A 22,608-nucleotide genomic window follows, 5' to 3' on the forward strand; every position below is an offset into this window, starting at 1 on the left:
ACAGAGCAATAACCCCTTGGGAGCTCAGGAAGGCCCTTTTCTTACTGGCACCATATGAAATCTCTTTGCTCACAACCCCCTGAGGAGCTTCAGGGATGCAGCTTGTAAAGCTACAGAACCCCAAAGGGCCCCCAACACTCCCAAAATCCCCCAACTGTTGGGACTTTTCCTTGCATCACTGTCCAAGGAGCTGTAATTCCCCTGATTTCAAGCTGCTCTGCTCTCCCTGGGCACCAGCAAAACCACAGCCCCAATTCCAGTGTTCCTAGCACTCCACTACAAACTGGAGCATAAAACAAAATACCACCATAAATGTGACAACTTTATTAAAATATACATATGAGTACAAATTAATGATTATATGGATAAAGTTCACTGTCTGTAAACAAATATATTAAAAAAGAGCACGTCTTTTTTTGTGATATAAAGTGCAGTTATGTTTCCATATTATATACAATATGTCAGCATCGGGGGGGGGGTTGTAAGGACTATGAAACTAACGTTTGATTATAAGATAAAATTCTCTGAAAAAGTATACACCTACATATTACAAAAAAGGGCTTGAGGGTTCATTTACCAAACGAGGACCAGCTTCCCACCACGTTAATTCAGCTAACGAGAGTGTGCAGGTCTCGGGATAAATCAGGAGAGCGGCCCCAACCCCCCTTTGTGAAGGGAAACTTGCACTTCCCAGAGTTCACACCTTCCCCTCGCCAACCCCAACCTTGCACAGAGGGAGGAAACCAAAGGACAAGAGCTTGGGTGTAGCTGGAGTTTGGGGGGGGGAATCAAATATACACGACTTTATGTACAGCTCTGATCCCGGGGCGCTCCCAACGTCCAGCGGCGGCGTCCCTCTGCTCAGGACCGGGAGAGGGGTTCTGCTTCGGTGGGGACACAAAGACCAGGCCAAAAGCATCCTTGTCAGCAGCGTGTGGGACGTGTGGCTACGGGGAAGGAGGAGCCCTGGCTCGGGAAGGCCGGCTCTAGGAGTGGGGAGCGCGGCAGGAGCGGCAGCAGGCTTTGCTGTAGTACCAGTGGCTGCACAGGTTCACCTTGATGGCCAAGGCGCAGTTGGTTCCTGCCTGGTCCTGGCAGCTGTCGTCTGGGTGGGGAGAGAAAACACAAGGTGTGGCACAGAAAAGGAAAAGGAAGTGAACAACTGGGAGCTCACGAGCTCATTTTGGCCCCTACACAGCTCTGAACACCATGGGGTGAGCAACATCATCCCAGCTGTGGCTGCCACCTCCCTGATGGCTGGCAGAGCTGGAAAACACCATGGAGCTTCTCCATAAATATCACTGTCAACCTGGGCAAAGGCACGAGCAGGTTGATCTGTTCCTTCACATCTGGCCTGGTTTGGGGAGTCTCATTTGGTCCCAGCCCTGAAGCTCAATCTCTTTGCTGTAAAACAGAGGTGCCCAGGGATTGCTGGAGCCACCAAGGCACTGAGTTGTCCCCAGTTCAGGGGCCTCCCCTGGCAGGGCACAGGGTGGCTCTAACATACTCACAATTTCAAACACAAAGAGGGTAGAAATTCCCCAATTCCCTTGAGAAGGGGAATGGGAATCCAGCAGTGTCACAGTCAGAGTTAGGGGCAAGGAGATGCTGGAGACAGGGATGAGGCCAGAGGCTGCTTTAACACTCTCCCAGCTCCATTTAATGCAATAGTTTGCTTCAAACCCACAGGATTTATACTTTGATTTTTTTTTTTTTTTTTTTTTTTTTTTTTTTTTTTTTTTTTTGCTTAAAATCCATAGGATGCATAAAACCAGGCTGCTCCCAGGGCAAGGTGGCCACGAGGCAACTCCCAAGATCCATGCCCCATCCCAGATCCCAAGGGAATGGGCAGCCGAGAGCACCCAGAGCTGAGCCAGGAGCCGGCCCCCAAATCTGTCTCCCATTTTCATGCTTTTCTCCCACACTGTCCTTATTCCCAAATCCTATTAAAGGATTAGAACCGCGTGTTTGCTAAAGATCACAGGGACTCTGAGCCAGCAGACGAGTCAGATAACGAGATAGTTACAAATCCCACAGGATTTGTAACCTGAAGACCAAAAATCATTAAAATAATGGCACAGATGGAACTTCCTCGGCTCGAGCTGGAATCTTACAGAAGCAGCACCCAAATCAGCGCTGCAAAGGCCCCTTTTATCTTCAGGTCAGAGCATGTTTCTCCTGAGCTCTGCCCTTAATTTATCTCCAGAAAGAGCTGGTGCACAGCCCCCCATCACTTGGGCACAGAGCTGTCCCCGTACATCCTCCCTGGGATGATTTTCCAAATGAGGGCAGTGGAAGATAAGATGCTGGCGGTGCTGCTTGGAGTGATCCAGCGAAAATCAACGCTGTGGGGCAGTGGGGCTCACCTGGGGGCTCCGTGGGGCAGGGCTGCAGGTCACAGGTCTGTTTGCCCACCGGCTTCACCAGCGGGTCACAGCCCCGCACGATGTCCTTGCCTTGGTAGCACTTCACATCCCGCATCCTCACGCCGATCCCACAGGTTTTTGTGCACTGGGGGACAGAGAGAGGGGGTGAGGCAAGACCCTGCCATCCCAGGGGACTGTGCTGAGCCAGAACCTGCTTGCTGGGGGTGTTAGGGCAGGAGGAGAACTCGTCCCCTGGCTGAATGTCACATCTCAGTGCCACACCGCTGTCCCCGTGCTCTGTCTTTGCTGCCAGCACCATCAGCTTCTGCCCAGGGATAGGTGGATGTGGCCTCATCCCCTGGCACTGACATCCTCCCTCCTCCTGCTGCCCTTCACAAGGGACCACAAATGAGCTGGCCCAGTCCAGGGGATGCTCTGTAGGACCAGGGTGGCCATGGAACCCCCCAGAGCACCTCTGGAGTGGGGTTGTGGGGTCTCTGTGCATCCGCTGTGGGTTTGTGGAGCTGCTGCTGGGCCCAGCCCTCGCTGCCTGCTGCCCTTTGGATGCCTCGTGGAGCTGGGATTACAGCAGGGCTGCTTTGGATAATTATAGGCTGTGGTGATGGTTTGCCAGACTAAACACAACGAGGCTCCTGGAGCTCGGATCAGGGAGGCTGCATCCAGCAGGGCTTGCAGGAAGCCCACGCTCAGTGGGCTTGGCCCCTTGGCCACAGAACCCTGGCCGCCTTTTGGGTTGTGCAGGGCACTGGGGCAACCCATGCTCTCACAGCATCCCCAAATTCTGCATCCTCCGGGCAGCCACCGTGTGGGCTCCATGCACACCCCCAGCCACACTCCCAACAGTGCCACCGGGGAAAAAATAAAGAAAAAAAATAAAGCTACAGCTGGCCCCAAACACCCCAATCCGATTCTCCCTGGGCACAGCCAGTCCCAGCAGCACCATGGCAGGGCAGAATCTCTGCCCTGAGCTGCCAGTGCAGCAAAAACCCCTGGGGTGCTCCCTCAGGAGCCAGGCCCTGCAGAGATTCACCCATCTCCTGGGGGATTCTGCAGGCAGCGTGACCCTTGGTACAAAGGGATGGGGCACCACACCCTTGGGGCTCCCTCCCCGCTCACCTCGGACCAGGGGGTCGTGTACCACTTGAAGCAGGGCCGCTCGAAGCACGTGCTCTCCTCCACGGGCTTCTTGGCCACGTCACAGTCAGCGGCGTTGCGGGTCTTGATCTTGCCATTGACAATCTCCAGGCAGAGCACGATCCTCTTCTTCACGCCCCGGCCACACGTCGTGTTGCACTGCGGGGTCACCAGCAGGGCCGGCTGAGACCTGACACCCCATGCCGACCCCGCTGAGGGCACCCCAAAGCACGGGGGCTGCACTTACCCGCTCCCAGTCCTGCGCCAGCCAGTGCGAGGGGCAGTTCTTGTCCCCGCAGGGGTGGATGGCCAGGGGCTTGGTGTCCAGGTTGCACTGGGACTCGGGCACCACGCGCCCATCGCTGGTTTTGCAGTACACGTGCCGGATCATCCTGCCCTGCCCGCAGCCGCCGCTGCACTGCAACCACAGCGGGCACTCAGCGGTGGGGAGGCACCGGGGAGCCAGCCCTGACCCATCCCACAGCGGGGACAGAGCCCCCCCAGGGCTCTGCTGCCTCCCCACACCCACCTTTCCCCAGATTTCAGGGGGATTTTTGGGGCTTGGCCTAAAACAAGCACAGGGAAGCTCAGCGGATCCTTCTCGCAGCCAACAGAGATTCCATTATCACGGAACCACAGAATGGTTTGGGTTGGGAGGGACCTTAAAGATCACCTTATTCCAACTCCCTGCCATGGGCAGAGACACCTTCCCCTATCCCAGGTTGCTCCAAGCCCCATCCAGCCTGGCCTTGGACACTGCCAGGGATGGGACATCCGTAGTTTCTCTGGGCACCCTGTGCCAGGGCCACAGCCCTGACACCCAGCATCTCTCAGGGCAGGCAGAAAGGGAAGCAGCACGGGCAGGGAACCCCAGGGTGGCTCCCAAAGAGGCAAAGGGGACCAAGGAAGTGGCTGCAAATATTCAGGCCCAGTGCCCGGAGCAGCTCCCCGGCGCTTCCACGGCCGCTCTTGCAGAGACTCTCGGTGTTTCCTAGCACTGCTGCTGCCATGGAAACTACTTATTTTTAGCTGATGTGAATGTATCAAAACCTGGGTAAAAATAGCTTGGGATGGAGGGGGTCTCTGGAGCAGAATTGTGCAGGAAGGGAGAAAACCGGGGGGAGGGAAAACAAAAGAAAAAAGAGCAAAAGAGAATAGAAAATAAGGAGGAAAGAAAAATAGGGAAAGGGAGGAAAGGAGAAAGGAGGAAAGGTAAAGGAGGGAAAGGGAAAAGAGAAAGGGGAAAATAAAAAAAGGGAAAAGAGTTAAAAGGTTCAATTTCTGGGCACGGAGCATCAGCATTGCCAAGGAATGCTGTGCAGCAGACAGACAAGAGGATTTTGACACCCACTAAGGCCCTCAGCCAGGTCTCTCAGGGTTTAACCCCTCCTATACCACATCCCCCACACGGCAGGAGCCTCAAGGAGAGCCCGGGGAAGCAACAGGATCCACTGGGATGCTGGATCACCCCCAGGGTGGCCAGTCGGGGTGACTCAGGTGCCAGCAGAGGTGACACGGGGAGAAGCCAAAGCAGTGGAATTATTTGGAGGTCAGCTCCCACCCAGCACAGGCTGCCTGCGGGTTTGTTGGAGCTGAGAGCTGCCTGGGATGATGAGCCCAACCCCACAACCCCCCCCCCCGTGCCAGGGACAAGCCAGCCTGTGGTGGGGCACGACGGCCACTCATGCGGCCACCGCGGGGTCTCACCGGTCCCCAGTCGGACACTGTCCACTGCCGGTCACACGGTGGCCCCGTGCAGTTCTTCTCGGCCAGGGGCCGGGCGCTGGCATCGCAGAGCTTCTCCTCCTCCGAGCAGCGGATGTCCCTGGTCACCACGCTCCGCTCCCCGCAGCGGGCCGAGCACTGCCGGGAGGGGACAGGGGACAGCGTCAGCCGGGAGGGGACGGGGGACAGCGGCAGCTGCGAGCTGCTGGCTTCGGGGCTGGTTTTTGCACATTTTAACATAAAACTCTAAAAGCACGCACTGCAAATGCATAAATGACTCTTCCCCAAACCCCCAGAGCAGCTGGAGGTGCGGGAGGGCTGCATCGTGCCCCGGTGCTCTCGGACAGGTGATGCCAGAGGATGGAAACTCCAGGAATGCCTGCTCGGAGCTGAGCAGTTTTAGCTGTCACTTAGAGACAGGGTGAGATCTCCCTCGCCTCCTTCCCAGGAGCAGCCAGCTCCTTTCCACCTCTTCGGAGAATGTTTTCCCCCCACCCCAACCGCACAACCGAGATTTTTATGCTGTGGATAAATTTGGCACCGCGCAGCCCAGTGACATTATTTAGAACTGGATTTGAGTTACTACAGTCTCACATACACATTACATTTGCTCCATGCATAACGTAAAGCAGGGAAAAGTGTCAACAGAGCTGGGCCCAGACGCACCGTGCCGAGATGTTAATCCTCAGAGCCCTGAAATGCGCTTTTTTTAATGCCTATTTCCCCAGCCAACTTGGCACCCCACCTCTGATGGGATCCAAAGGAGATTAGCTTTGCTGCTGGCTAAGAACAATCCACTCCAGCACTGTCTCAAGCAATCTGTCCCTGACAAATGCTGGAGGAGAATACAGATTTCTGTAAAATGAACCACTCCAGCTTGCTACGCCGGACAAAATAACGCTCCAGCACGTGCTCGGGGAGCTCCTCTCTACCAGCTGGGAAAGTCAAAACATCCTGCACCACCAGAGAATGCACCAGCCCCTCCGTCAGCTCCAGGGAAATGATGCACACCAGCTTGCAGGGGAATGGAGACATTTAAATTATGACTAAGAAGAGTTTTTGGGAGCTTCCCAGGAGGAAGAGTCATATTCCTCGTGATGCAAACCATGGGGCAGGTTGGCACCCACGGAGAGCTCATCTGCTCTTGCTTAGATGAGGTCTGTGCTTGATTTGGGAAGAGGCACCCCGAGGAAGCAGCACTGGTTTGGTTGTTTCCATGGGTTTGTGTTTGGAAGGGATGTGCTGGAGCACTGTCCGTGCCTGGAAAGGGATTCCGGGGCACAAACCCTTTCCACAGGTTTTCCCAAGCAAACCAATGAGCTGGAACAGGGGCAGCACTGCGCCTCCTCAAACTATCTCCCAGCAGCTTTGGGGACTGGCTTAAGGCACAGCTAGGAGAAGGTTTCATTCTGTTTGTGGTGCAGAGGAGTTGGAGGTGAGGAAGGGACATTTATAGCAATGTAATTCATGTGTGAGTTGGGATCGCCTTCCCGGCACGCTGGGTTTGAAGAGGCTGCCAAGGAAGTTGAGCTGGGAGGATGTGAGCCATGGGCTCCTGCCCTACCTGTGAGTGACCAATGGCAGTGGCCTCCCATCCTGAACAGGAGCCAGGGCTTCATTTTAGGGAGAAAAATACTGATGCACATTGATCCACAGGCAGGGACTGCAATCAGCGTGTCCTGACAGGCCAATGGCTACGGATGGCTACGGATGAGGATAAATCGGAAAAGGGAGAAGCCCAGGCACAGGTGGGCCAGCAGGACTCACCTCGGACCACTCGGACATCTCCCACTGGGGCCCGCAGGCTGGGTTCTTGCAGACCTTGCGCTCGTCGGGCCGGGCGATGTCGGCGGACTCGCACAGGTCGCTGTACACGGAGCTGTCGAAGCCCGGCGAGATCATCTTCCAGCAGCGCACGATGCGGAACTGGTACCCCTCCCCGCAGGTCCGGGAGCACTCGCTCCAGCTGCTCGTCTCCCACCTGTGCAGGGAACAGAGGCCATCACCCGGCTGGAGCATCCCACGGGAAAGTGCCAGGTCCTGCACTTTGGCCTCAACAACCCCTGCAGCGCTACAGGCTGCGGGCAGAGTGGCTGGACAGTGCCCAGGCAGAAAGGGACCTGGGGGTGCTGGTCAACAACTGACTGAACATGAGACAGCAGTGAGCCCAGGTGGCCAAGAAGGCCAATGGCCCCTGGTCTCTCTATTCTTCTGGAATAGTGTGGCCAGCAGGACCAGGGAAGTCATTCTTTCCCTGTACTCGGCACTGGTGAGGCCACACCTCGAGTGTTGTGTCCAGTTCTGGGCCCCCAGTTCAGGAAGGACGTTGAGATGCTCGAACGCATCCAGAGGAGGGCAACAAGGCTGCTGGGGGGCTTGGAACACAAGAACGGCTGAGGGAGCTGGGGTTGTTCAGCCTGGATAAAAGGAGACTCAGGAGTGACCTTATCACTCTCTACAACTCCCTGAAAGGTGGCTGTAGCCAGGTGGGGGTCGGTCTCTTCTCCCAGGCAGCAGTGACAGGACAAGAGGACACAGTCTTAAGCTGCACCAGGGGAAGTTTAGGTCAGACATCAGGAAAAATTCTTCACTGGAAGACTGATTGGGCATTGGAATTGTCTGCCCAGGGAGGGGGTGGAGTCACCATCCCTGGACGTGTTTAAAAAAAGCCTGGCTGTGGCCCTCAGTGCCATGGTTTAGGTGATGAGGAGGTGTTGGGTCATAGGTTGGACTTGGTGATCTCAAAGGTCTTTTCCAGCCTCGTTCATTCTGTGATTCTGTGAAAACCCTGCCTGCGCCTGGCTGCGGGGAGATGCTGCAGTGAGTGAGCTGCCAACACACGAGAGCTTTTCCCAAGGGGTGGGAAGCAACAGCATATGTTGGGCTCACCCTGCAGACCCCAGTTCATGCCTGCAGCTGAAACCAGCTTGTCAGGAGGAAGGGTGGCACGGCAGGGCCTGGCCCAGTGTCCTCGGTGACAAGAGAGCGTTTGTCACCGCGGGCTCTGCCTGCACATTTCTCTGTCAGGCTTTTTGCCTGCTCAGCTGAAGTAGGGAGAGGACACAGCATCCATCACCCTGCAGATGCCAGCAATAATGTCACACAGAGCTGCCTGAGCCCTGGTGGGACACACGTTCATGTCCCACCATCAGTCTGGCTCTGCTAAGCACATCTGACAGGCTGGAAGAGCTGGGATCTGCTCCAAGCACTGCCTGTCCTTTACTGTCCCCTGCCACCTCTGTCCTGACAAGAGAGGAGCAGCTTGCAATCCAAGGAAAAAGTCATAAAAGGACAAGTTTTGTGCAGTACGGCAACATTACAGCAACTCAAGAATGAGCTAAAAATCTGAATGGATCAGAATTCCCAGCTCCTCTGGATGTGGGCAGCCCCCAGGTCCCCACTGCTGCTGTTCTCCGAGCAGGAGAGCCCCAGCCCCGGCTGCCCCCAGGCCTCACACCCCATGTGGGGCTCCAGGCACAACAAGCAGCCGTAGGGAGATGTCACACATTTGGAGATGTCACACATTTGGAGATGTCACACATTTGGAGATGTCACACATTTGGAGATGTCACCTAAATTCATCCCGCAAAATTAACGTTTTCTCTTAGGAAAGCGTTGCCAGCCCAAGCATCTTCCTGCCTGCCCAAGTGCTGGTGGCTACCCCATGAGTTCCCAGTGCTGCCCAGTTGCAGTCACCGGTAAATCACAGAGCAGCTCCTCACAGCGCAAGCCCCTGGAGCTGGGACAGCCCAGCCAGAAGGAGGGACAGTTTTAGGACAGACTAATTGGAGAATCTAAGCATGAAAAGTACCAAATGCTTGTTCTAAAAAATGACAGCAAACAGAGCTCCCAGTGCCTGTGGTGCCCAGGGTGGGTGTGTTCCCTGCAGCATTCACCTCCCTGTGTTTCTCTTGCCTCAGCTGCAGCCTGCTCTAGCTCTCAGACCTGACATGAGAGTTTCCAGGAGATCTTCTACTCCATGAAGAGTAGAAGGCAGTCACCCAAGCGCTCTCCAGGAGCCATCCCTGGTCCCTGGCATCACTGGGCTCTTGCTTTGCCCTGTTCACACCACTCCAGGACATGGATCCCTGGATTTACTCCTCCCTTTACTCCTCCCATAGTCTGACACCATCACAGTCGTGGAATAGAATACCCTGGGGTGGAAGGGACCCACAGGGATCATCGAGTCCAGCTCCTGGCCCTGCACAGACACCCCAAAAACCCCACCCTGTGCCTGGGAGCATTGTCCAAATGCTCCTGGAGCTCTGGCAGCCTCGGGCTGTGCCCATTCCCTGGGGAGCCTGGGCAGTGCCCAGCACCCTCTGGGGGAAGAACCTTTCCCTGATATCCACCCTAAACTCCCTGACACAGCTCCAGCCATTCCCTGGGTCCTGACATTGGTCACTGGAGAGAAGAGATCGGTGCTGCCCCTCCATGACCCCTTGTGAGGAACCTGTAGGGTGCAATGAGGTCTCTCAGCCTCCTCCAGGCTGAACAAGCCAAGTGACCTCAGCTGCTCTTTGTACGACCCCTCTCCACCCTTCACCACCTTCACAGCCTTTCTGTATCACTTTCTTCTATGCTAGCACCCAAAATTTCACAGAGGACTTGAGGAGAGCCTGCTCCAGCACAGACCAGAGCGGAACAATCCCCTCCCTCTGCCAGACAGGGGTCTGTCCCGCCCAACCCTCTGTGACCTGCAAACTTCCAACCTCCACAGCAGCAGTGGAGTTGTCCAGAGCTGGACAGTGTGGCTCTGGACAGTGTGGCTCCGGACAGCCTGGCTCCGGACAGCCTGGCTCCGGACTGTGGTCACTGTTTGGATCAGAAGGAAAACTTTCCAAAGGACTTCCAGCACAAGTTCCCCTCCGCACCAGCTCTTGCCCCAACACAAGTAAACCTCAGTGATGTTTGGGATGCTGAAGGGATCACAGGGCTGGATTTGTGGCACAGTTTGCAAGCCCAGCCCCTCCACCCAGTTCTCACACGTTCTCCCCGTGCCAGGCAGGGCAGGATGATCCTGCACTGCTCGAAGCTGGACTTGCTGGGAGCCCCAAGTGCCAGCTCTGCCCGGATTTATGGAAGTTTTAAGCTGGCAGCTTGAGCTGAAGCACTCGGGAGGAAATTCTTGCTGCATCCCAGATGGAGCTAAGGGAGGAGGGATGGGGGTGCTATGGGCCATCCCTGCTGCCCCCCCAAATCCACACCAACCCTCCCCTGAAGACATCCAGCGCAGAGAAAGCACAGAGACTCCAGGAGTGCCCTGGTGTGGCGGTACCTTGGCTGGCACTCTCTCCCAGCACAGAACTCATGGATGGGCTCGGGCCGGGTCATGGCATCACAGTACGTATCGTCCACCTCGATCCCATCATAGCGAACACACATCGCATATGTGGACATCACTCCTGGGGTCAGAGAGAACACACACACACAGCAGGACGCTTGGTGAGTTGGACATCCAAACTGGGTTGGGTTTTTTTTTTGGTTTTTCTGTTTTTAGCTGCATTTCTCAAAACTTCCTCCCGCTGGAAAGCGGCGAGCTTTCTGTCCCGCGGGATGGCTGCTGCTGGGAGGGGAGGATCACACTGGCCACCCCGCCAATCTGAGCAGTGTGGTTGAGTTTGGCCAGCTCAGAGGAGGGCATGGCCACCCCTGCCAGGGCTTGCCACCAAAACCAATATATGACTAACACATTTTTATAGGAAATACTCAGGGCCACGAGTCTGCTCGGCAGCTCCCACCCTGCCAGGCTTGTGGGTGGAGGCGACAGCAAACGGCCCCCAACCCCCTCCATCCCCCCACCCTCCCTGTGCTTTGCACCCCCTTTGCACCAGGTGCTCCCCAGGTGCATCCAGAATTCTGGGCCAAGGCAGGGATCCTGGAGGTTTGGCAAGGAAGGCCCTGCCCCTCCTGCTCCCCCTCCAAGGCAGCGGCAGCCGGTGTCGTCAGAGCGAGACCTTTTCCCCCGCAGCCTCCCGTGCCAGAGTAAATGTTGGGAAGTCCATTCTGGGACCTGGCTGGGGACCAGGAGGCTGCTCTGGCTGCAGGTAACAAGAATTGCAGCTCTGAGGAACATATGGTTTACATGAAACTAAAAAAAGATCTACAGCTCTTGACACGGCCTTGCCTCTCTGCGATATGTCAGTGAGAAAAGGCAGTGAGGAAGGAGAAATTTGAGTTAAACCTCTCCCGGCTTGCTGCAAACCAGGGCAGAGCAGGCTGGCCCAGCCAAGGGAGAAATTTGTTTCAGAGGGGATCAAAGAAGTCAAAAATGTCCCAGAACACATGGATGATGGGATCTTGGGGAAAGGGGCAGCTCGCAAAGCTCCTGCTGCAGGCATGAGGCTGCTGGACAAGAGCAAATGCTTAAAATGTAAAATCCTCGTGTTTGATCTTTTAAGAGATGTCCCTGAGATTGTAAACTCCTCTCTCCCCCTCCTTTCCCTCTTTTTAATTCCAGAAGCACTGCGGGATCTGGATAATTTCAGGGGCAGCACAGACAAGTGCATGACCCAGATGCCTGATTCATCCCAGGGGATGGGCAGGGGCCAGGACCCCCTAACCAAAGGGTGAGGGAGGAGATCAGGTGCCTTGAAGCTTTTCAGGGGGCAAAAAGGGAGGAATTTCTGCAAAAAGAGGGAAATTCTGCCTGAAGAATAGAGGCTCAGTTTTGATATCCCTGGCATCTCTGTCCCTGTTCCAGATTTACACCCTCGCAGCCAAGCTCAGGCTCCAGGGTTGAAGGAGTGGGAGAAACAAAACACAATCAAAAAGCCAAATGCTATTGTGTTTCCTGCCAGAGCTGAACAATCTTCCAAATTTCCCTCTGCAGGGAAGCAGCTGAGCTGTTCAAACCCCTTGAAGCTGTCAAAGAGGTGAGGAAGGGGAAAAAAAAAAAGGAGGCTCAGCACAGCTTTGGGGATCCTGGGGACACAAAGTGATGGGAAGTGAAGGCAGCGCTCAGAGCTTCCCAAAGGGAGGGTGTTTTGAGGGATGATGGACACGCTGGGCACCAACTCCTGGTCCTCAACACACCTGAGAGGTCGGTGGGCTTTGCATGCTCAGCCCCCGGCTCCTCTCCCCACCCCGGGCACAGCAGAGCTGGGGTCGTGCTAAAGCAGAGATCACGAGATCCCCTAAACACCAGCAGGTCCTTCCCATCCCTAACAGACATAAAATGGACTCACACACCAGGTGGTTTCAGCAGGCTGTGCAGAATTTGGCTGCTTCTTATAACTACCTGTGGTGCATGTAGAGCTGCAGGGTTCATGGGAGGAAAGCTTCCACCTGTACATGTCAGCAGCACTCACACCTTGGCCCTTTCTTAACAACTTCAATCTGTTTCTAGCGATAAGCAGACAGAAAAAAAGAAAAGAAAAGAAAAGAAAGAAACAAAACAAAACAAAACAAAACAAAAAAAAAAAAAAAAAAAAAAAAAAAAAAAAAGGCATTTACAAGGCGAGCGGTGACAGCCCACGACAGACACACACATCTGGCTGCAGTTCGGTTGGGTTCGGGTTTGGGAGGGGATGTGCTCGGTTTGGCTTTGGTTGGGTTTGGTTGTTCTGATTTTTTGGGAGGTTCGTTTGTTTGAATCAATTTTTAATTTTTTTTAGTTTCACAACATACCTGTCCTGAGCCCCAAGTAGAATCCCCAGCCCGGTTAGAGGCAGAGCTTCCACTGTCTAGAAATAGAGAGAATGGGATAAAAATACCCACAAGTAGAAACAGTTCAGAATTTAACAAAGTTTGCATTTTCTGCTCAAATACACCTGGCCCTCGGCACACAGTGACTAAAGGTGCAGTATCTCCTCCCCTGTGTCTCCAGGGCTGGGCAAACCCACTCGTGCTGCTCAGTGCAGCACAGATTTTGGCTACTCCAATCTCCAAAAGCCAGCACGTGGCACTGGAGTTTCGGAGCTCAAAGCCCACTGATTTTGCCACTCTGGTTTTAGTCTGATTTATTTCTCTTGATGTCGGGTGGGGAATTTGCATCTCTCAGATCCACGCTGTGCTCAAACACAAAATGCCACGGGGAGAGGAGTAACAGAGTCAGCCTGGTGTGAGAAAAAGCATTCATCCAACCAAGAATTGCAGCTGCTCCCCGTGCTGGGAGGGGGTCACACCTCAGGGATACTGCACCTTTACAACAAAAGGCTTCGGTTCTGTTCTCATACCTTTGTCCAAACCCTCGAAACAGCTACACTGGAATAGTGCACAAGGTTGTATCCTCACATCCAGTTGTCTCTGGCCTGGCAGGATATGCAGCTTGTATGATTTCTAGGCAGCAGAAGCTCTGAAATTGCCTTATTTAGTTGTTTGTAAGAAAAAGTTGAGGTCCAGCCTATCAAATCAACCTTTAAAAGGACACTGTTGAGAATCCAGCCGTTTCCTTTCCGACCCACCCTCCTTCCACCACCAGCACTGAGCCTCCAGAAGGATTAAAAACAACAACAATCTCATTTTCCCTGTTGATTTTGCCTCTGTCAGTTTGGCAAATGGTCGCTTCCTGCGCTTGAAATGGAACTGAAATGAATGTGACTATTTTTTTTCTCTTTTTTTTGGTGGAAAAATAACAACCTCAGCTCACTATAAATAGTGTTTTATCTGCCACAGCAGCTCTGCCTGGGGACCCACAGCAGCTCCTGATCCCTGCCGTGTGCCACCAGCTGCCACCCGGCCAGGAGAGGGCTTACAAATGACAATTGTCGTTAAAACATAGCCAATATCTGCTTTTTGTACTTTAATTCACCTGGAAATATAACCCAGATCCTCCAGTCTATTCCCTGCTTTCAGAGGCACCAAGTAAACACCAAGTTATCCTGTGACCAGGACTCCTCTCCCTTGAAAAGGAGAAAAATCTTCAAAATAAGCTTTATCCCACATCTGAGGACAGTAAATCTTTCAACAGTGTCCCTTTAATGTATGTGATCCTGAATAAAGAGCTTCTATGCATAACAAGGTCCCAGGGACAAGACCTTTCCAGAGGAATCAGATGTTTGGGCACAGGGCAGTGTCCAGCTCATTTCCAGCAAAGACAGAACTGTCACTTTGTTCTCCTCTAAATGCAGCCCATTGTCCAACAAAACTGGGGGCATTTTCCCTTTTTTTTTAAATTTTATTTTTCCTCTTTATTAGGAGCTAAATAATAAAGTCACGCATTTGCTTCCCTGCCTGAGCTTTTAATCTGCTTCTCAAGCAAGAAACAGCACCAAAAATGAGCACCAGTCCCCGACCCCTAACTGAGGTCTGGGCTGCCCCTTTTCCCAAAACAGTTCCCATAGTAGAGGAATAACCCTGACAAACGCAGGCAAACACCACAGATCAACATCCACAGTCCCTGGCTCCCATTTCTGCATTTTATTTCAGTTTTTATTTCTAAGTAAAGGGGCAAACTCATGGCTCCTGTTGCAGGCTCAGCCCCGGCTGCACACTGGGATGAAGGCTGGAGGGTGCCTGGATCTGTCCCAGCACAACCCAGAAAGGTTTTTAGCTGCTCCAGGAGAGGAAAAGCATCACAAGAGCCACTCACCCACCCCAGTTTGTTTCCAGAGAGGAAATAGGACACCCCACACTGGTGTAAGGTGCTCCTGGAACTGGGTGCCTCCACCCACACTACAACAGTTCAGTAAGAAATAAACTCCTCCACCTCTAACCAGCACTGTCCCACATGGACAGACTGGCTCCAAAGAGCTGAGCTTCCCTTGCCTGTTCACTGACAGGGAATGAAAATGAACAAAAAGCCACAATCCATCCCAAACTGATCTTGGGAAGGATTTGGGAGGTCTCAAGTCCAAGCTCCTGCCCCCAGAACTAGGCTGATCCCAATAACAAACTGGGCCCACAGGACCTTGGCCTTTCCCAAGGATGGGAATCCCTCACTCTGCCCCACACCAGGACAAGAGATATTCCTTGTGTCCCATCCCTGTTTCCTCCAGCACAGTTCTGGCTGTCCCCTCCAGCTCCCTCCCTCCTGATGGGACAGCTCCAGTCCCCAGAGCTCCAGCCCAGGGCACACCAAACCCCACATTCCACTGTCAGTATGGGCTTTATCCCACCGTGCTGCTGCCAGCAGGAGCATTAATCCTGACCTCAGGGAGCTGAGCTGGAGCTCCTCATCCCTCCTTCCCACCCAGGAGATACAGGTCAGTGATCAGTGTTACAACAGCAGCTGGGCTTGATAAATAAACTAGAAGTAAATAAAGGCCTGGGGACAACCAGGATGTCCTGACCCATCCCACCCCACCCTCTGGAAGTCAGGTGCAAGTTGTTTTGTTACCTTCTTCTCTTCCTCTCTCTTTTTTTTTGTCTCCAAACAGAGGCACCCCAACTGCCCCCAGTCTGCCTGCGCTGGCTTTTCAGCCCCCCACCAGCAAAGGATGGAGCCAGAAAGGACCTGAGCATCTCTCAGCCTTTTGGCTGGTGCAAAACTAGTTTGGAAATCAATGTTTTGATCTGAAAAGTTTGTGTTTTGTTCCAGAGAGAGCGAGGGGCAAGAACAGGGGACACTGTAGAACAAAACCAAGGGAAGCATAGGTGGAAAAGGATGTCAGTGCTGGGTGTCATTCCTGAAGGGGTTTAAATCACTGTTATCAATGGATGGGCAGCCAGGGACACTGCAAGGAGCTTTGAGGCATCCAAAAAAGCTGCACTGGAGCCACCAAAAGTATTTTGTGATTGCCCTGTAAGAGCCAAGCTGCTCCAAGGTCTAAAGCTCCCTGTATTCCCAGGAGGTAGGAAAGCACTGCCCCCATTTCACAGCTGCTGGGGTAGAGCTTTGGGGTACAGGGTGGCAGCTGAGGGAGTGTGATGGGGCCTGGGGGAGCCCCAAGGGGCAGGGCAGGGCCTTCGTTGCCCCAGGGTAGGGTAAGGGGAGCTGAAGGCACTGCCCTCTCCATCAGAGGACGGATGAAATGCTTGCTTTGGCAGCTGAAGGCAGCACTCCCAAGCCAAGCCACGAGGAGAGATGATAGATTCACGCCCTTGGCAACGTTTTCATGTTCTTATCATTGAGAAGTTTGTTGATCCATTTGGCTGCATGGCCATTTTCTTTAGCATGAGTGTCTTTAGCATAACATAGTGGCAGTTGTGGGTAAATCCAGCTGACTCTAACCTGAGGGAGCATCTGCTCAGGGCTTTGCATCTCCTCAAGCTCAGCACCTTATCCCATGTTTTACAGATCCAGGAGGAGGCTGACACGGGGCTGGGGTGCCGTGGGTCTGCACAATGGGACCCAAATGCACAGCCTGGCTCTGGGACCTGGATGCTCCCAAGGCCCCAGTGTCAGCTCAGGCTGCCCAGAGAGTGCTCTCGTGTGTGGCTGACCATGAAGGAGGACTACTTGGAGACTAATTGGAGTGCTAATTTTTAGGCTAGACGTTAAGAAAAAATTCTTCACTGGAAGACTGATTGGGCATTGGAATTGTCTGCCCAGGGAGGGGGTGGAGTCACTGTCCCTGGATGTGTTTGAAAAAAGCCTGGCTGTGGCCCTCAGTGCCATGGTTTAGGTGATGAGGAGGTGTTGGGCCATAGGTTGGACTTGGTGATCTCAAAGGTCTTTTCCAGCCTCGTTCATTCTGTGATTCTGTGATTGCTGCTCTGAGCACTGGCCCCATCTCAGTCCCCATGGGCCCACACTGGGAATGAGCTCCAAGCTGGGAATCAAGGCTGCTCCCCAGAGAGCCCTGGGACATCTCAAAGGGGATAGATACAGGCTTGGGGATCAGCACTATCCCAAGACTTCCTTCCATCCTCCCCCAGAACAAAGCCTGCTGCTAAATCTATATTAAGCCTTTCTTTACCTCCCCACTCCCACTCAAACCAGCCATCTAAAGGAGTCCTGAAGTGATGGTCCCAGTATCAGTCACTGAGCTGCTCCTGCAGAGCTTTGGATATTGCTGCCCAAACTGTGACTCCCTGTGCTGCTTCTGCAGCTGCTGAGGCAACAAACCCAGGCAGTTCCTGCAGGACCTACAGTGGAGCTCCCAGTGTCCTGCTCTGCCTCTCCAGCAGCTCCCGGGCAGGGCCATGCCTGGGAGCTGCTGGAAGCATATTCCTGCCATCCCAAGTGAGGAGGATCGTGGGTGGCACTCAACAGGGTGGGTGAAAAGGGGCCAGGACCAACTTCTGCTGCATCAGAACTCGGAGCAAGGGGCTGGGGAATGGGAGCAGGACGTCAAGAGAAGGCAGAAGGAAGAGGATTCTTTATGGCCATGGCTCTGACAAGAAGATGTGACAGCAGAGAGCAAGGTCTCAGCTGACAAATATCAGCTTGGACTTCCCAACCGAGGCCCACCAAGGGGGACACTGAGTTTTCCTCTTGCTTAAATGCTCTCATGACTTTCTGCTCCCAGACCTCTGGCCCTTCCTTCCAAATTAACTCCCAACAGAGAGTTTTCACCATCCCACCCCCGACTTACCTCCTGCTTCCAAAGAAATGGAAACAGTGCATGGAGCACAGGGCTATTACGGGTCGAGAACAGCAATAAATTGGATTTACTGTAATTAAAGGCACATCTCCTACCTTGCTTTGTGGGTTCTGTTCCCTTGAGGGCTGCTCATGGTGACGGTGGCGTTTGAAAACGGTGTCTCTGCAGAAGTGTTGGTGGCTTTGCCGTTGCTCAGCTCCATGTAGGTGCTGTTGACCGAGTAGGTCATGAGGCCATCGGTGTCCTCGTAGTCCACGTAGAGGCTGTCGATGGGTGACCCCACCGAGTTGATCGGGTCTCCCTGGGCAAAGATGCTGTTCATGGTCATGTTGAGCACCAGCTCCTTGGAGTCCGAGGTCTTGTCCAGCAGCTTGTCCGTGATGGCGTTCTCCAGAAGGAATTCCCTGGAGGTGAGCCTGGGCTCCAGGTCTCTGTCGTCATGGTCTGTCTGGTAAGTAGACCTGGTTACGTTTGAATCTAGATTGGAGCCAACAGGGGGGAAACCACAGTGACAACCACAAAATGCATCGAGGCTGGGAGGGAAAAGCAGCCCGGAGCAGCGGGGACACGCCGGAGCCTGAGCAGCCACACGGGGGGCAAGAGGCAGGGGTTGGCTTCTGGGGAGGGGGAATCTCATGGGGTTCTCAAGGGTGTGCAGCTTTGGGAGGGCTTATCCCGCTATGGTGTGGCCAGAGGGGAGCTCAGCACCCGCCAGCACTGCCCAAAGCAATAGCAGAGGTGAAAGGAAGGTGTCCTCCTCGCCCCACAGCCCATGCAGCCATGCTGGGAAAGCACTCCAGGCACTTTGGGGGTGGGGTGACCAAGGGACTCGAATGGGAAGGAGTTGCTGGGGGCTTTGGAGGAGTGGGAGGTGATGGGAGATGTTGTGACAGGGAGTTTTGTGCACCCAGGGCTCCCTCCTGTCCTTGGCATGAGGCAAAGCACAGCAGGGCACCAGCAGGGAGATCTCACCCGGTGTCCACCCCCCGCACGCCCCCACCAGAAACCAGAATCTGAAGGGCAAAGAGGATTTGTGAGCAGAGATGTTTTAAAGAACTTTCCGAAGTTTCCAAAACACAAACCAGCAGAACCACCAGAGGTAGAAACAGAGCGTTTCTCAACAAGAGCTCTGAGAAGCAGAACAGTGAGGCCCAAGTCTCCTCCTTACCTTGGGGTTGTTTGCCCTTCAGTTTTGGCTCACAGTCAATTGTTTCTGCTCTTTCATAGACCTCATTGGTTTCCTGACCTTTGCTCAAGTTTAAATCTTCCTCCGTGTCCTGCCTTCCAAACACCTGGTTCTCCAAGTCTATCCTTTCCCTGGAGATTTTCCCAAAATAGGTTGCATTGTGCTGGATAAAGCCCAATGGCACGTCTCCATCGAACTCCCGGCTCTCTTCGCTCTCCGACTCGGAGAAGGTGTAGTAGATGGGCTGCAGATTTTTTGAGTGTGGCTTCCTCAGGAGAGTGTATTCAAACGTGATGGATGGGTTCTTGCCATTTTGATTCCAGACCTAGCAAAGAAATGAAGCTCTTAGCGGGTGCAGGGAATTCGTGGCACGCAAGGCACAGGATTCATCTTGGACCTGACAGTTGGGGAGCATCTATTTTGCTATTTCCAGTCTGTTTTCCTTCACAGTGCCAACTTCTTCCTGCTGGAGCCCAGCACCATTTTCCAAGGGTTGTTTGGCGGTGCTGCAGTGGGGATTAACCCCAGCTCAGGAGCCACAGGTCACACTTCATCCTCGGCCACTGAGTGACCAGAGGCTTGGGGGAGCAACTTCACAAGTCCCTGACTATCACGTGCAAAGCCACTTTTTGTGGCTTTATGAGGAGCACCCCTCCCCTGCAGCTCCTACATCCCACTGGAGCTGGGGACTCCCAGCTGAGACAACCTCATAGTGGTCTAAAGCTTTTTAAGCACCCAAGCAACCATCCTTTCCCCTTCCAGAAGAGCCTGGGGCTAACATGGAAGATGTTGGGAGCTGGGCTCTGGCTGGCTGCCCAGAAGAAAATTAAGGGCCTTTTCTCCAAATACCTGGTTTTATGTGGTTTGCTTTCAAGAAAGAATTGGGGTTAAAGTTTTATGCACTTGTCTAAGAAACTGGCCCAGTTTCTTATTTTTGCTTTTCCTGCCAGGTAACTTGGATAAAAATGCCAAGGAGTAGGAGAGAAATCCCCTCACAGTGCCTGAGGCATCTTCTCCCTGCAGAGAGGAGTTACCAAGCCCACGTTCAACCACTCAGAGCCCTGCCTAAATCCAAGAGCACTGACACAAGTAAAATAGGGTTGGGTGAGGAACTGGGAAGAGTCACTCCCCTCCTCATGTGAAACCATGGCAGGATTCTGCTCCCAAGCTCACCCCTTCCTCGATCCGAGGTGGATTTTCTCTTTCCCATCACCCCCAGGCTTGGGAACATGAGAAGTCAAAGCTCACCATTATGTTCAGCCCTTGGTTCGTGGGTCCCTGGGCAACAATGTACTCGATCCCGGTCTCGTACACATCCATGGGCCGGCGGTACTTGAACACCGTGCCTGCAATGTTGAAGTTCTTTGGACTGTCAACTTTATAGTTCCCGTTGAAGAAATAGTACCCGGCTTCATCAGCCACAGCTTCAAAGGAGAGAGAACAGTCAGTGCCGTCACGTGCAGGAGCAAAGCTCTGGATGCTGCCCCTGGTTCGTTCAGGGGGTAAAATCAGAGTGTCACAGGAATAAAACAAGGGATTCTCCTACGTGACAATGCGCTGGTCACCTGTTTGCAGCACGCACCATGTGAGGACGTGCCCAGAGTTCTGGGCCGCGAGTCCCTCCACACTGCAAACTCCTGGGTATGGGGCTCACACTTGCCCCTGGCTCCTGTCACCCTTTGGGAACCAGCCCAGCATGGACATTGAACAGTCCCAGCTCTGCAGAGAGCCAAGGGCAGGAGCTGCCTCCTTGGGAGCTGATGCCCCCTGAGCCAGCAGTGGCCCAAGACAGGTCGCCCCAAGCTAGCCCGGGAGCTGTTCACCACATCAAGCCTTTTTCTTTCATAGAATCATCCTAGAATGGTTTGCAATGGAAGGGACCTTAGAGCTCCTCTCATTCCTGCCATGGGCAGGGAAACCTTCCACTGGACCAGGCTGCTCAAAACCCCATCCAACCCAGCCTTGAACACTTCCAGTGATGGGGCAGCCACCTTTCAGAGGCCACAAGCCTCTGAGGCAGCAAACGTGCTTCTCTTTGGCAAGTCTGGATTTTTCCACACTGCCCCTGAGCAGCTCTGTCACCTCCCCTGTGAGATGGGTGGTGTGGTCACCAACACTTCAGCAAGGCCACACATAGCTCACATCCCCTTGGTGCTGTTGTCATTGCACATTCCCCAAGCGAGGGAAAGCCAAGGGGATCACGAGAGAGGTGAAGTCACTTGGCCATCTGTGATCCAGCACCAGGGCGTCTGTCACACCCCACTGAAATCCCAACAATATTCACCAACATTTTCTGCATTAAAGCAATCAAAATGTTGACAAAAACAGCCCAGGTGTTCAGACTGCAGAGAGGAGCAACACCCTGGCTTGGACAACACGGTTGGATTTACATTGCCTACGGATTTAGCTCATGTCTGCAACAAATGGACTCGATGATCCTTGTGGGTCCCTTCCAACTCAGGATATTCTGTGATTCTATGACAAAACTACATCCAGCTCCGCATTGGAAAAAGCATTAACCAGCATAGGCATGCATCCTAGGGAAGTACCAAGAGGTTATACACACCCAGAACATCTGCAGACTTTTTCCGTTCCACTATCTGGATATCCCTCGCTCCGGCGGGAATGTGCGTTACCAGGGAATAGCCTATGGATTAATGAAAGGATCTTTGGAACCAGCGATCTGAGCGAAGCACTGCTCAGGCAGAGCTGCAACCTATCAAACACGCTGGCCTGGACCCACACTTTTAATGAGTTATGGATTAAAAAACCCCAACCCTTCGTGTTTTGGTCTGCAAACAGGAGCTTATCGGTGATAGAAGAGAAAAATGTGTGAATTGTGTCCTGGTTTACGGAGGGAAAACACATCCACGGGGGGAAAGGATTCAATCCTTACATGCACGAATATCCTGTTTATCTAAATTGGTGTAAGAGAATACATCTGCAGATGGTTTTATTAGCTAGAGAAGCTGCTCTGTGGTTCAGTATTGATCCCTGTGTTAGCCAGCGTTCCCAAAACCCCAGCAGGAGCTGACAGCTGGTTCCTCCTCTGACTCCCCTTTGCTTAGCACCAGGCAAGAGATGGGACAGGACAAGCCCTCCCACAGCACTGAAGTTCCTGCAGTTTGCTCCATCTCAGAGAGCATTAATCATAATTCCTGAATTAGATTGTTATATTTAGGACATGTAGGTTCTGCTGCTTTACATCACACCAATTTTTGAAATCCTGGTCTTGCAAGATATTGTTGCTTCCTGTTATTACAAATAGTTTATTTCTAGTTTTACTGGGTCATGAGTGTCCTGGTTTTGGCTAAATGACTAAAAAAGACTAAAATAGATACCAGCCTCTTGCATAACCCTTTTGCACCACTCATCATCAGAGACCTCTGGTTTCTGACAAGCACCACGCAAATTTCCTGTTTTGGTTTTTTTTTTTTTAAAGAAGGTTTTCTCTGCCCAGATTCACAAGTGGCATTAACACACATAGAACACGTGGGAAAAACTGAAGCTGGGCAGCTGGTAAGAGCTGAAAGCAATTTACCAAAAAAAAAGAGTCCATTTTAAACCCAGCCCTCTCAACTAAAGCCCTTGGTCCCCAAAGCCTTACCAAGATGAGAATTTCCTTTCCGGTAACTGCCGGTTACGTGGGTGCAGCTGCTCCCATCTCCTTGGCAAACTCCACATTTATCCAAGGTGTGGGTGGAAAAGAGAATGCCATCGCAGCCAATGGGCTAAAAAATGCACAGAC

The 22,608-nt window shown here is 53.2% G+C and overlaps 1 protein-coding gene across 9 annotated transcripts in view; it reads right to left on the reverse strand.

The window, feature by feature from the left end:
• Positions 1 to 301: 301 nt before the first annotated feature.
• The window catches only part of ADAMTSL2 (ADAMTS like 2), a 28,829-nt gene continuing 6,522 nt past the window's right edge, over positions 302 to 22,608 (reverse strand). For 3 of the 9 annotated variants that reach the window (XM_048325310.1, XM_048325309.1, XM_048325318.1), the window contains 13 exons: positions 22,468 to 22,591; positions 21,427 to 21,507; positions 20,109 to 20,284; positions 18,843 to 19,185; positions 17,770 to 18,151; positions 12,487 to 12,590; positions 10,525 to 10,651; positions 7,014 to 7,227; positions 5,229 to 5,384; positions 3,769 to 3,939; positions 3,504 to 3,680; positions 2,367 to 2,511; positions 302 to 1,105 (listed from right to left, as the gene is read on the reverse strand). In XM_048325310.1, coding sequence (XP_048181267.1) covers positions 987 to 1,105; positions 2,367 to 2,511; positions 3,504 to 3,680; positions 3,769 to 3,939; positions 5,229 to 5,384; positions 7,014 to 7,227; positions 10,525 to 10,651; positions 12,487 to 12,590; positions 17,770 to 18,151; positions 18,843 to 19,185; positions 20,109 to 20,284; positions 21,427 to 21,507; positions 22,468 to 22,591 — 2,319 coding nt within the window. In that variant the 3' untranslated portion in view covers positions 302 to 986. Of the gene's footprint in view, positions 1,106 to 2,366; positions 2,512 to 3,503; positions 3,681 to 3,768; positions 3,940 to 5,228; positions 5,385 to 7,013; positions 7,228 to 10,524; positions 10,652 to 12,486; positions 12,591 to 17,769; positions 18,152 to 18,842; positions 19,186 to 20,108; positions 20,285 to 21,426; positions 21,508 to 22,467; positions 22,592 to 22,608 lie in introns of those variants that run through there. The other 6 variants (XM_048325315.1, XM_048325314.1, XM_048325313.1 and 3 more) reach the window with 6 other exon arrangements.

Source organism: Corvus hawaiiensis, chromosome 21 (assembly GCF_020740725.1).
Source record: "Corvus hawaiiensis isolate bCorHaw1 chromosome 21, bCorHaw1.pri.cur, whole genome shotgun sequence".
NCBI lineage: Eukaryota > Metazoa > Chordata > Aves > Passeriformes > Corvidae > Corvus > Corvus hawaiiensis.